Raw genomic sequence first — 14,805 nt, forward strand, 5'->3', positions numbered from 1 at the left:
CAGTGCATATATTATACTGTCTAAAAAGTGTTCCAAGGTTCCTGAAGGAAATCTAGTACACCATGAGGATATTGCATGGCATTTTCTTTAATACTGCAAATGGCAAATTAATAGGAAGGCTAAATTCCAGAGCTTTTTAAAAAATCCCGTAAAAACAGGGTTTTGACAAAAATACATATATGGTTTAAGTTTTACACTGCAAAGCCAAACTGCATATGCACACACACAGAATAGTTGAAGCTAAATCTATACAGTCATCTTTTTCACCTCAAATAAATCCATTGCTCATACTGACAAAGGTACTTCTTGAAAATTAAACATCAGATGTACATAAACATAAGATTGACTTAGAAGTTATGAGAAATTACCATAAATATTTACTCAGTTTTATGCACTTCCCAAGTGTGAAGTTTTAGGGTACATTTTGTCACATTATCAGGATTTGCTATGCAGTCACAAGCACTAGAAACATGCTACTTACAAAGAAATAGCTGTCTTTACTACAAATTAATTTGGTTCTGCCAGTCAAACTTTTAAAAATACTTTAAATACTTTAAATTCCTTCAAAATCCTAAAATGTAATGGAAGATTCTATGGGGTCAGTGGGGTAGATATTTTGACACCCTAACATATTCACAATAAACAGAACTTTGCAAAGCATATCAACATGGACACTTGGTATGGACATATACAGCCTTAGGGAGTACCCAGAGTATTTGAATTCTGAAGAACTTTCAAGGGAATCTGGTGGAAAGTACCTCATGAAAGGAATTAATACATATAAAAAATCTGGGGTTACTGAACATAAGAACTTCACACTTCTGTCTTTGCTGGCCCCTCTGTCACCTAGTCTAGCTCTGTAAGAGTCACAGTGGCCACTTTGCTACCCTTTTTTGTTTGAGACAGACATATAGGACCAATAAACCTCAGTCTCAAAAACTAAAGTCTTGGCAGGTTTTGTCTCCTTAACTTCTCTAAAAAGATTACTGTGACTAACACAAAACAGCTAGCTGGGAAAGATTATTATTCAAAAAGAAATTGTCCAAAAGATTAATTAACTTGAACCCAGATTTCACTCCTTTCCATGCAACTTATGCAGGCAAATGACTGGAGTTCTGCGATGTCAATGCACTTTGAGATACACTCATGGGCAAAGCATTGTTTATGGTTATCTCTTGTCTTGTCTGGCATCGCACCATTGCCAGGATCGCCCTCCGAAACCTGCAAAGGGCAACAAAGGGAAAACAGAAAGATCATTAGCTGGAGAAACAAAGAGAAGGGGAAAATGTGCTAAGAGGGTCTTAGCTATTACAACAGTTTTCAATTTTAGTAGAATGTACTTAATAAAAAAACATGCCTTTGGAATTCAAAAGGACTTGGATCTTTTCCATTTCCAGGTACAGGAGTGTAAAGCTAATTTCATTTCTTACATAGGGATCACAGCATCTTTTGCTTGCATACAGCCACAGCAAAGATGAACTTACAGAATGGGAAAAAAACACAGATGTTTCTCCATTGACTCAGCAGGTATGTTCACCTAGGCAGAGATCACAGGCTCCTCTTGAAGGTTGGAGCAGAGATGGGAAGAATGCCTCTTTGCAAAACACAACCCTCAGACAGAGGCGCTGGCTTGATTAGAGCATTTGTTATGCTTGCTCAAATCAGAATAGGCTTAACCTATTTATTTAATTAAAAAAGTCAATCCATCCTAAGCCATCCCAAATCAAACAAGAAAATCTACACCAGTTACATGTCACTGATACACACATATTTTGGGCACAGTCATTAAAAGCAAACTACTACTGATGCAACCCAGATTCCATACTGAATCCCCCTGAGAAAACACAAATGGGACTTTTAAAAGCTGTGTTAATATGTTCTCAAAAATAGGTATCAATTCAGGATGTTCTGATGATGGTCACAATTTATTTTAGGTTTTCCTATCCAAAATATCATCTTCAATAAATTAACAGTGCTCTTCACTAACCAGCTTGCCATATTTTACAGGTGATCCTTCTATACTCAGATGATATGCTAAAATCATTAAATAGACTGGTACAAATTTCAGAACACTTACTTTTTGTTTGCAATGACATAAATGCAGGGATTATAGAATGTGGAAGATTTTGCAAAGAGAGGAGCTATGATGGCCATTGCAGGAGAAATTTTCTTTGGGTCTCCAAAGGAAGACCACAAACACACAATAGAATATGGAGACCACGCCACCAAGAACATTATAATCATCACAACAGACATCTGTAAAATGAGAGGAACAGATAAGTAACAAGTATTACTTCAAGATGAAGACCTCACAGCAAAACCTCATAACAAAAGCACATACACCTAGGTGTAAACAGAGCTATCCTGAGTGAAATAATATATAAACAAGCACACCTGACACATTCTGAAAATGTGTTTACACTGAAATCTCGCTTCGGGAATTTAAAAGGACACCTCACTGCCATGTGTTCGGCATGGTGTCATTTCATTACATACAATATTCCTTCAAAATCAGCACTACGCATTAGGTTAAATCTGTCCATCAGGAGTTTAAATTACTAGAGGGAACTTCACACATGAATTACAGCCCCCACAACAAGTCACTCTGGGATGCTATTACAGGCAGTAAATATGAACAGAGACAAAAATTTAAGCCAAACATTTAATTTGGCTGTTAATAAAAATGTTTCATAAGGCTTAATTATGGCACTATTAAATAAAAGAATGTAAATGTTCTAGGACATATAATTAAGGAACTCAGAAGTGTCTGCTTGGTTTAATGAAGCATTATAGACAGGTTCAAGAATGATACAAAGGAGGTATCTGAGCTGTCATGTCTGCCTGCAGAGAGAACAACCTGGGCAGCTTGGGGCTCACACCCCAGGACATGTCATGCCACAGCCAGACCTGGACAGTGACAAACTAGGGTTAGTAGAGGGTAGGAGAGGTCATCAACTGAGACAGACTTTCCTGGATTTTGTCAGGGACATGAATCAGTAGTGGAAACTGGAATGGAAATCTCAAATGAATCCAGGGACAGAACAAACCACTAGAAAAACAATGAAAACTGCAGGGCTGCATACACGTAGGATTCCCTAGTGCTGCTCACCAACACCCCAGTTAGTCTTTCAGAGATTAACAAAATGAGAAACAAGAAGTAAACAGCTACTTTGTATGAGCTGCTCTAGAGCACATTCAATACACAAGCAGTGACTCTCACAGAAAATCTCTATTTAAATGAAAACACAATACCAAACACAATACCAAAATGTAAGAAAGAATCATTTCATATAGAAGTTTGGTACACAGAAAGATTAGAGGATGCTAATTTGCAAAAAGCAGATGGTAGTCCAGTTCTAAAGATGGATATTGCTTAACCTAAAACATTAATTTTTTCTCTTTTATAATTATAACTTAGTGTCTTCAACTCCAAAATAGAAAAAAAGCATTTTCTTCATAAACATGAGTCAAAATTTTTAACTGAATCCTCAGTTTCAAGTATTCTGGATGTTCTTCACAAAAGTATAACATTCAAATGACTCTTTTTAGGTAAAAAAATACTATTTTCAGAACTTAGCAATGAGAAAGTTTTCCAAGGAATGCTGTTTGCACTGATAAGTAATTCAAAAACATAGGTACATACTCTTCTGTCGAATTCTCTCTCACTTTTTCATCATGCCCAACCATAAATCACATCTTTACACAAAATCAAAGGAGCTGATTAACTTCAAGATTTCTCAAGGACTTTTATACATTAAAAGAATGTCAACCTTCCAGGCAGGATATATCATTTCATGCCATAACTCACATTTGCTGCTGCTTACATAAGAGATAAGCTCAACAGACTGAAAAGAGGAAGGGATTGGAATTACACATCTTGGGAGCTCTCTTTCCTAGGCCACGAGTTCAAGTGAGAGTTGACCAATCCATTTCAGACCAGACACATCTGTGAACCAAGCAGGAAGCCTAAGGACTCTGCAGACACAGAGTAAAAGTTCTCCTAAGGCACCTTGGAGGCACATTTCTAGGTAATGACAGAGGAGAGAGGCAAGGCAAATTCACAGTGTTCCCAGCCTTCAAAGCAGCTAGTCATCTGGAAAGGGTTTCAGACTAAAAATAAAGAATCTAGTGTGATAAGTCAAGCTAAGAGTTTTCACCAAGGCTCAGTATCAGCTAATATTTAGTATGAAAGCAAAGGGGGGATGTAGGAAACTAAAATACTTAAAAGACTGCAAATAGGACTTTAGCACAAACAATATGCTTAAAACAAAACATGCACTCATTTACCTTTGTCACATCTACTTGGTCAGACCAATCTATGTTAATGCTCTCCAGGCAGTTACTGCTGGCATATTGTTTCATTGTCCGGGAAACATTGTAATAACAGTAAAACATGACTGTTAAGGGCACAACAAAATTAACAGCAATTACACTCATTGTGTAGGAAATAAAGGACCTGATAAGACAGAAAAACAAAACAAAGCAACTTACAAATAGCCATCCAGGAAAAGTTACTAAAGAATTTGGTATTTTGATTTGATTACGACATTTTGCAACAAGCTCTAAAATAATGAGGAAAACTTTCTTTAGTTAAGTTTTTATTTATTAGAAACTACAAGTACTGAAGTTTTGAAGCATATCTCAACTCCTATGGGGTTTTTTGCTAGATTCACTCTACATGATTTTTATTGTTTTAAATTTTGCTTCATACTTCAGAAAGAAGTTATGCTCCTACAGCAGTGAATTTAACAATCTTAGACTCCAGTGAGCCAGAAAAGTTAAAAGAAAGAGTGAGGGGGAATCTTACGCATCATTTTTCCTCCAATTTACTGTGCACGTTGCTCCAGTGGGATCCGGAGCGTAGCTGGCCCAGCCTGCAGTGGGCATGGAAGACCAGAAGACTGCATTTATCCAGGCAGCAAGGATGAGAGTGGCATAGCTACGGGTGGTCATTCTTCTTCCTGCAGCCAAGCACAGACAGTCACAAACAGCTCCCATCTGCTGCTCCTTTCCAGTGTCAAACTAGAGTGACAAGTGGCTTCCAGCAAGCACATAATGAGTTAAAGACCCTTTCCCAGGCTTGCAGTCCCAAACACTGTAGGATACCTGTTCCATTCTTCTGCCTGACATCTCAGTCCTTGCAGCCTTCAAAGCCACTTGAACACCATCACCCATTCCAAGTCAGCATTACAGGCAATACCTGATCCCAGCCAAAAGCTTATTATGCAACACTGCATTCAAGTACACCCTTGGAAGATGGCAGGGGAGGAATTAACTGTTACAACACAACTGTAACAGGGGAGAGAAAAACACCCAGGGTGGTGTTAACACAACAACAGGCACACACCTGCTTGACAAAGTTCAAAACCTCATGCAGCCAGAGGCTTTTTGCGTGCTTCACTGTATGGATGTGGCCCTCTAAAGGCCGTAAAACCACTTTTTCACTTTTTCACATTTTTCACTTTAACGAGCAGTATGCCAACTAGGTAACTTAATTAACCAGGTACTGTAGGTTCAAGTTCTGCCTAGTGCTGTAACTATGGAGTCATTCATGAGAAAACAATACAATCAAATCACAATATTATTCCTCCCAACAGTGACTGAGTTTTGACCCTAAGTCAGTACCTATATCAGGCCTGCAGATGGTCAGGTAACGATCAACAGCAACAACTGTCAGCAAACCAATACTTGCCATCCCAAAAAATATATTTAAGGCAGCATAGATCTGAAATTAAAACAAACAAGCAAGAAAATAATTTCTGAGAAATCTTTCAAAGATGCAAGCACAAATCTGTGTACTGAATCAAGACAACTTAGCTAAAGTTCTCTTCCACAAGAAATGTCTCAAAGGTCTTAATTCAATGCAGGCAATTTGCAGGTGGTTCATTAAAAAGTAAACATTTCAAAAGCCCCTGCTTGTATGGACCTTTAAGACAGCAGTCTTAAAATCAAAGAAACACTGTCCTTCAATAAGTAAATTTTGAGATTCAGAATTTGGAGAGTTTATTTCATGTTTTCAATGTATGTTAAGGAAACCTGAGGAGCATTTGGTCCATCAGCAAGAGTTACACCTTTAGCAAATGTCAGGTTCTGAATTATCACTCTTTCATCTGTTGTGATGATTTCACAGATGTGGCCCACTGATTTACTCCCTCAGGCTCCATGTTTAAGTGTGTCAGATCTTTTGCACAGAACAACACATGCTGCAATCCCAGCATGCTCCAAATACATCTGCCCTGTCATCCCATGGGAAGCCTGACCAGGAAGGATGACTGGGAGGGCTGTGTTACCACTGGCACCCCAGTAATACAGAGCCCTGAGCCAGAGCACGTGGCACCAGCAGTTATAATAGCACCACATGGCATTCAGCCATCTCAGATCACAGGATTCATTAGGTTTAGGTTGACATGAGCTGTGCTTCAAGTTCTTCAACTCTCAAATCAGTGAGATCTCTCATCAACCTGAACACACCACAAACCAGTCCAGTTGTTAACATCTAAAGATGTTAAAAGTGAGACTTCCTGCCAAATAATGACTGAATTTTGAGCTTGAAGGTACTGTCTACTGAAGCAAGTGATGTGATAAGCATCTGTTTTATAAATGTCCAAAATGTTTGCCTTACGACACATTTTCAGTATATGCCTTCACATTGCTACTCATATTTGTGGGCACTTAAGCCCAACAGTCTATCAATTATGTAAATTAAAATCACAACACACAGTAAGCAAAGGCTGCCATCTCTCTGCTATGGAAGTATGTTTTTCAGTCAGTCTATTCTTAAAAATATGCAGCTCTTAAAAGAAGATTAAATCTTTAATGGAGACCAAAAGCCTTAGAGGCTTTCACTTTGAATATATCACTTCCATCCAAAAAGGACATGCATTTGCCAAGCAGAATTCACCAAGATCTGTCAAGAATTCACCATCAAAACAGTAGCCACTATAAAATTTTTTTTAGCTCTCAGCAAAATCAGCAAATGTTCTTGTGCTACTATAACCATCTTCATTTCAGGATTAAAGCTATTTTTAAATGTCTAGTTGATAGATATAAGGTTAGACTTAAATGTTTTCAGACTGTAAATATAAGCTTAAAGTGAAATTCACACAAAACACTGTCTCCAGAAATTGCTGACATCACAGAACATCAGCTTCAGGTCCAGAGTCACATTCTGCATCTCTGCCTTATCTCTTAAAATAACACAAGGTAGAGCCATTACTTATTTCTCAGCTTGTTTTTAAGTGCTGAAACTTTCCCTCTAACTGAATTGCAGTACCTGGCATCCAGTATATCCAAATTTCCAGCTTCCATGCAGGTCTGAGGCAGCAGACATGGGGTAACCAATGCCACTAACACCAATATCAGTAAAAGCTAAGTTGATAATAATTGCGTTGGTTGCTGTTCGAAGCTCTTTGTACTTAACAAAGATGCCTAACACAACAATGTTACTGAAAATGCTTATCACTCCTGTAAAAACAAAAAAATGAAAACTTTACAAAAGGTACACACCAGCCAGTAATATACATGCGGAAGAAAATTACACATTGTAATATTTATTTTCAGTCAAGTGCAAGTTTGCAAAGAAGAGAAAAAGGAGAAAAAGTTTGAAAAGGAGAAAAAAGCTTTTCCAGTTAGGCAACCTTCAAATGGATTGAGTAAGTGCCAATGAGACTTTTGATGCAATGACAACAAGCAGAGCAGAAATTCAAATGCATCTAGGATTACACTTCAAACACTCTGGCCACCAAGTAGAGTGCTGACCTTCATGGTGAAGAAGAATGCAGGTTGATGACTGACCAAAAAAAAAAAAAGTTGGAAAAAAACCTTATGCACCTGATCTAGAAGAAGGCTCCTGCCAGCCCCTGAGAGTCAGTAATTTTAAAATCAAATGAGGCAAAATCATAATTACCCCACAGCTATCTCTCTCTTAACACCACCAAGGATGTCTGTTCTCAGGTGCAGCTCTCCTGTTGGAGGTCCAACATCTTTTGGCCCCACAGATGCCATCATCTATCATGTTCATATACTCACACATTTCAGGCATGACACTGACTCTATATGATCCTAAAATTTAAATAAACAAGGAGCTGAGGATCTGCTCTGAAATGAAAAACAGAGTAAAAAAAAGCTACATGCAGTGCCAGTTCTGTCAGCTCTCCTGTTGACAGATTGCATGTCATCTCTTGGGAGAGAGGGAGCAAAGGAGAATTACAAGTTTAATAATGCAGACTTCTTATGAGGCATGTTTTAACAGATATTACAGCTACCAATAATGAAACCAGACATACAACAGGACCATTAACTCATATCCTCAGGGTGAAGGAAAGATCCTTCTAGACACAGTTAAATTTAATAATTCAGAGTCCACCCTTAAAAGTAAGGGGTGGAGAAGGGAGGCAATGGAAAACAGGGAAGAAAAAGTGGAACCTATATTAATTAAGAATGTTAGCATCACTAAAGTAAACTAATAATAGAGAAAAAAAAATAATGTTTTGAGGAACAAAATATAAGATGAAAGATTCCACCTTGAACAAAGTGAGAAAAAAACATGTGGATACAAGAAATGATCTCTTCTCTGTTTCTGAGGTACAGGTCAAGCAGATGAATGAAGTTTCTTCAGGCAGCATTTAAGGAGTGCCCATTAAAAGAGCTTTGAAGCTGGTCAAAGTGCTAGAGCACAAATCTTATGAGGAGCAGCTGAGGGAGGTGGGATTGTTCAGCCTGGAGAAAAGAAGGGTCAAGGTGACCTTATCATTCTCTACAACCACCTTGAAAGGAGGGTGAAGCCAGGTGGGGGTCAGTCTCTTCTCCTAAGAAACAAACATCAGGGTGAGAGGAAATGGCCTCAAGTTGCACCAGGGAAGAGTACTTTTGGACACTGGGGAAAATTTCTTCACTGAAAGGGTTATCAAGCACTGAAACAGGCTGCCCAAGAAAGTGGTTGAGTTGCCATCCCTTGGAATGTGTAGATATGGTGCTTAGGGACATAGTTTATGGTGGGACATGGCAATATTGGGTAGTAGCATCAAAGTAAAAAAATTGAGGTACATGTATAATATGGAATTTACCTTCCCAGCTATCATTTTAAAATTACACTAGAGCATTCATCACTATAAGTAGAAAGACATCTATGAGGCAGCAGAGCTTGCTGAAGCCTGAGTATCCCTGTTGTCATTACAAAAATGAATACACTGACCAGTGTAATGCTTAACAATTACTTTCTTTTCAGAAAACAAGAGAGAAACACTTGAATGTTTTAAAGAGTGCCATCATAATGAGCACTGTACTCAGACTTCATATTAACAAGGCTTAAATCTTACAGATGTGAAATTTGCTGTGGTAAGACTGGTGCAAAGCAATCAATCATACTTTCAAATATTTTAGGGACTTCATTGTCAAAAACATTTCTCATTAAGAAAGATTTATTAGACTCCCCCAACTATAATTAGAAATAGATAAATGATAAAAACCTAGAACTGCAAAGTAATATTTTTTTTTCCCCATGACATTTAATTTCCATGCAAGATTAAGAGAGAAGACCTAGCTTCGTTCTGCCTAATTCTATTGATACCCTATGATCATCAGTGATAGCTTTGATCCTGAACACCAGCTGGTCAAAACTATCTGAAAATATCACCTTGTTACATACTACATAATCAATTTTAATAAAAATATAAGAGATGTATCTAGGCTTCCAATACTTTACCATTATTTATCTCTACAGCTTCTTAAGAAGCCTAATGTTCTGTGTAGCTGTTCTATTAATTTCTCCAAAGACCTTCAATAAATTATTGTCTTTGCATCCAAAAATATCCACTTTTCCAGCACAGCAATTTGATACTCACCACTTCAGACATATATGCTAAATAAACTGCGACCATCAGCGATACTATTTCATATAAATGTAAAATACATTAATATTTTAAAGTATTTTAAAATCTAACTACAACATGGGAACATTTGTGGTACAGCCAATGAATAAAGAATAAACTGATTTGATTTTCCATAATAAAGGTGTAGAAGGTCTGTTTTTAAACACGGTAGGTTTCCATTTTGGTTAGGTAGATATTCAATTACTATAGCACTCAATGTTTCAGAAAAGCACTACTGAAGAAGTTGTGGTTATACAATAAAAACATATTTAAGGAGAGAATAAGACTAAATCTATGATCATTCAACTTTAGCCAAAGACCACAGCAGTCACAGGGAACAAACACGATGTGAAGCCTCACAGCGTGCTTTTCTAACACATGTCATCAGTGAAAAATACAGCTGCAACTGGAATCTGCTCTTCTCTGATTAATGACCCACTCCCTCCCTCTAAGTCACATTCCAACCCTTCCCCTTACATCCCCTAACAGACACCCGCTCACATGCTCAGACTACACATATATTACTACACATATGTGGCCCAGGAGAAATCTCAAGATAGCTGCGAGCACATCACAGAAAAATGCAAGATGTGACAGCTATGCCCTATTTTTATCTATTTTGCAAGCTGGCAAAACCTAATTCTCACTCTCTTCTATAATTACGTATCAACAAAATTTATTTTTTGAGACACAATGCTGCCTTCAAATATAGAGAGGAAAACTTAGATTCTGCACACTTCAGATGTTTCTGCATATTTCAGTCAGGCAGCTGATTGCTAACTTGTCAGTAAACATGGAGAAAAGCCATCAGACAGCTGTCTAATACAAAAAGAAATACCATCACTATTACTGTACAAAATGAGCATCCAGATCTACAAGTTCTATCTTAAAAAGTTATGCAATAATTTGCCAATGCCCATACCTGCTGTTATTAAGTAAGCTGCAACTATGTTGTGCTCAGTCTGTGTGAAGGCTGAATGAGCTTCATTGTCACTTTCTGAGGAATTGGATGAGTCATTCCAATGCATTTTTGACAAAAGACTGTCGTCTATCCTCTGAAATAATTCATCAAGAAGACGAAACACAACAAAACCCTGTCAGGCAAATTCTTTCATTATTCAATAGACTCACTGAACAATTAAAAGAAGGGGGGTAGGGAGAGGCTCCCCCCACCATTGACAGCTTCCAAGCACGATTTAATTGGACTAAAGTGGAAAGAAGTTTACACTCCCCATCTATGCAGGAGATTGTTAATTAAAACAAAGAGCAGCAAAGAACTGAGTAAATTTTGAACAGCATGCTTAAACTTCATTCTTACGGCTAATGAGATTAACAGTCACATGCCCCCAAACTTTTTCCCTTGAAATCTCTTGTGCAATGCTTTGGAAACCTCAACAAAACTTGACTCAGTTCAATCAATCATCAGCCTGGCTTGGAACTAATTCCCATCATCACACAAAGCACAAAAACCTCCAGTACAACATGAAGAGACAAATGTCAGTTTCCTTAAAAACAGGATATATTTACTGTAAAGCCCATCCCTTCAAATCTTTATAGACTTACTTCTTCAAGGTTCTTTGTTTTAATTAAATCTCTGACAAAGACACAAGTAAAACACATTCCAGTATTTTCCTAAGTGAGGCATGACTTTCAGAAAACTCAGCTGCCTCATTTCTAAAATAGCCTGGTCTATAGAAAATGGTTGTTGAATATGTCTCCCTCTCCCAAACACAGTACATATAATATTACTTTGGGCAAATTTTCCAAAGCATCTTACTGGGCATTTTTCAAAGATCTGAGCAGCAAATGCTTGTTTTCTTCCCTTCAATGATGAAGTACCAGCACACAAAAGCAAAGACTTAAACCCTACATAAATATTGGCTGCATTAAGTCCTTGCCCAAAGGACTTATACACAGCATCAGAAAGCAGCTGCTCCCCCTCAGTCCTGCTTCATAGAGTTTTTGCTTTCAGTCAGTATTCATACTGGGTGTAAATGTGGCAAAGATGAGCACCAGTGGCTCTTCAGCTGTACGTGGCTCCCACAATAAGGGGGCAGTGACACAGGAATACAGTCATCCCATGGAAAGTGTACCTGAAGAGCTCTCTCTTCTCTAATCTGTGAAATACTCATAGAGTGTTTCCTCCCACTCCTCAGTTCTCCAAAACAAACATCCTGCATTTTTCTTTTGAATATAAAGGTAAGACAATTTTTATATGAACCTGTGCAGTCACAGCATGTAGTCATCATTACTACACATGATCTCGCATCAGTCCTGCAAGCAAACGTTTCCTTTAATGCCCCACATCTACACTCACAGCCCCTCAGGGTATTGGTATTGGTATTATTACAGTGTTTTTCCTGTCAGAAGAGGATTACGCAGGAACAGGGTGGGAGGGCTCTGAAAGGAATGGTCTGTTTGGCAATGAAGCTACTTTCCTTGTTCTACACTGTCCTGCCCTGAAAGATAAAGTCATGACAATAATTTGATATCTTTGCTCTCCTCCTCTGACACTTGGCAAGATTTTCAAAAGCACCTCAGATCTTGCAGCTTCCACAGAAGTCAGAGCTATGCTGAATGTCTCAAAAAAGCAAACCATTACTAGTCAGATAGGATTCCAGATGTACAGTAGCAATTAACAAAGGAAATTTTATACTTGTTGATTTAAATACAACTTTGGAATACATGCAGTCCTTGCTATGTATCAATTGTTTCTGTCTCTTCTCAAATTTGACTAATTTTACAGCAACAGAATTGACAGAGAAAAGTCAAAACTAAAGGCAGACATCATCAAAAGTATTTTTTCTGCATCACTATAGTTCATAAAATAAAATCAAAAATATAAACCAGGAAATTAAATATTGAAGTATAAAAATAACCCATAACTTCTAAGCCAGATAAAATATGCCTTACCACATTGCTTATTAATAGTGGTATAAGAAGATAAAATCCAAAACCTCAGACTGTTTTTATCCTTCAATAACATAGCATTACAGGTGTCAGAGGGGCACCTTATAAAGTGATGCTTTTCCTTCCCACCTGTCCCAGATCAGTAGCAAAATGTAACTTATTAAAATCCATTCTTTAATTTGCATGTATCTCTATATATATGTGGGACAACGCAATGTGAGGTTTAACAAGCTGCTTTCACTTATGTATAAAATATCTATTAAAGCATGAACGATGTGAGCAGAGGAACGTACCTTTTGCATTAAAAATAAATAAACTGGAAACCAAGTCCAACCCCAAACCTCTTCCTATTTCCAGTAACCGTGCTACAAACCCATCCCAAATCCAACCCCTCCCACGTTTACAATGCCCTCCACCACTGGAGGGCCCTCTAAGGCAAATAGTCCCTTTAACCTTTTCTCAAAGGGATGCAAATGGTTCAAACCCCAAGGAAAACAAATTTAACTTGCCTCTTTCTCCTCGTTCGCAAAGACTTTTACTAGACCTAAGCTGTTGGTTAGAAAAGTTTTGCTCTATAGAGATTTTCAGCTGGCAGCCCTGCAAGATGCACAACCCCACTTAGATTTTTCCTTGCCATACATCACACAATAGCTATGCTCCTTTTTTTGATAAAAAAATACTCTTTCTTGCCAATTCATGACAATACTCTTGTCAGGCCAAGACAATGCTTTACACAACTGCAAATAACTTTGCATCGGTATAAGTGCAACAATCCAGCATTTCTTCAGGCAAACATCCACATGTATAGGTCAGTGCCAGAGAAAATCCTTCCTGTTCTACAACTTCTAGTGTTGCAGACTCACATTAAAATGTCCCAATTATTTTCTGCACTCCATCAAATTTCTCTAATATAGCAAATCTATGAACTACCTTGAGCCGTCCTATCCCAGCATCTGCAGAAAACACAAGCAAAATAAACAACTCTGCAAGGAATGCAGGGCACTAAATGCATCCTCAATAGGTAACAATTTAAGCCTTATAATACACCACCATGTATTACACTCTAAGGAGGATTCAGATCCCCCAAAAAATAACCAAAAAAGAAGAAAAAAAAACCACCAAAATTTTGCTGTGGCATGGACAAAAGGCTCCAGGTCTTCTAAATACTTGTAAGCAATCTGATCCTGGTGATGCACCAGGTGTCAGTTTCAAAACCAGCTCAAAGTCAGACCCTACACCTGGGTCAAACACTGCCATAGGAGTGAAGGAGGCTGCAGGTAGGTGACACTACTGCTGCCTACTGAGCTGCTCTGAAGCCCACCTGAGCTTCAAAGGAATTTCCAGGACAGCAACCCCTGATTGTGCTGCTGGAGCAGCACAATCAGGTGGCAGATGAGAAGCTATTTAGATGATCCAGCTTTGTGCTACCAGAAAGGGGAATGAACACAGGGAACACCAAACAGTCATCCAGAGCCTACACTAACACCTTACCCCCACACTCTGCTCACCTCAGATTGCAATCTGACTTTTTTTCCCCAGACAATACAACTACTTGAAATTTGCCATTTCTGACAACACACCTATTTCTGTCACAGTTCCTGTGAGCCCCTCTCCTATTCTCTGCAGCAGCAGCACAGAGTATCTGTAATTATGCACATAAATAAATCCAGAACATTTCACTAAGATCAGGAGCACTTTGACAGACTCACAGCCAGGATTTGAATTAGAAGTTCCAAGACTGAAAGAAAGATGTCATATAAAATTAGAGAACTTCTGTCTTAGTTCATAACAGCATTACATTGCAGACAAGACATCTTCATTTTTTCGAGACTGAATTTTCATCTGTTACTGTTAGCACCTTACTTATATTAGGAGGGCAGGGTAAGGGCATGGCAAAAAGGCAACACAGAACAGGGACTTAACACCCCCCTTCCCTAGAATGAAGAATGAAAAAAAGGCATCATCATATGGCAAACACATCCAGACAGATTCTTCCTATGTTCTTCCATCCTAAAAACATCGTACA

General features: G+C 38.2%; 1 protein-coding gene across 1 annotated transcript; it reads right to left on the minus strand.

Annotated features, from left to right (window-relative positions):
- Positions 1-71: 71 nt before the first annotated feature.
- On the minus strand, positions 72-11,034 carry RRH (retinal pigment epithelium-derived rhodopsin homolog). Its single transcript, XM_021525516.4, has 7 exons — positions 10,792-11,034; positions 7,274-7,464; positions 5,626-5,725; positions 4,808-4,961; positions 4,288-4,456; positions 2,078-2,256; positions 72-1,221 (listed from the first exon to the last, which is right to left on the minus strand). Exons 1-7 carry the CDS (start codon positions 10,895-10,897, stop codon positions 1,092-1,094), a joined length of 1,029 nt encoding a protein of 342 aa, XP_021381191.1. The 5' UTR covers positions 10,898-11,034; the 3' UTR covers positions 72-1,091.
- Positions 11,035-14,805: the final 3,771 nt, after the last annotated feature.

The sequence above is a fragment of the Lonchura striata genome, chromosome 4 (genome assembly GCF_050655825.1).
Source record: "Lonchura striata isolate lonStrDom1 chromosome 4, ASM5065582v1, whole genome shotgun sequence".
Lineage (NCBI taxonomy): Eukaryota > Metazoa > Chordata > Aves > Passeriformes > Estrildidae > Lonchura > Lonchura striata.

What these genes read in the sequence shown, in the direction of transcription:
- RRH (XM_021525516.4), bottom strand. Translation starts at nt 10,897, where the DNA reads ATGCATTGGAATGACTCATCCAATTCCTCAGAAAGTGACAATGAAGCT. An exon ending in AGCTTACTTAATAACAGCAG is followed by an intron (nt 7,465 to 10,791) that starts GTATGGGCATTG and finishes TTGTTTTTACAG; the next exon opens with GAGTGATAAGCATTTTCAGT. An exon ending in TATGTCATTGCAAACAAAAA is followed by an intron (nt 1,222 to 2,077) that starts GTAAGTGTTCTG and finishes TGCCCTTTGCAG; the next exon opens with GTTTCGGAGGGCGATCCTGG.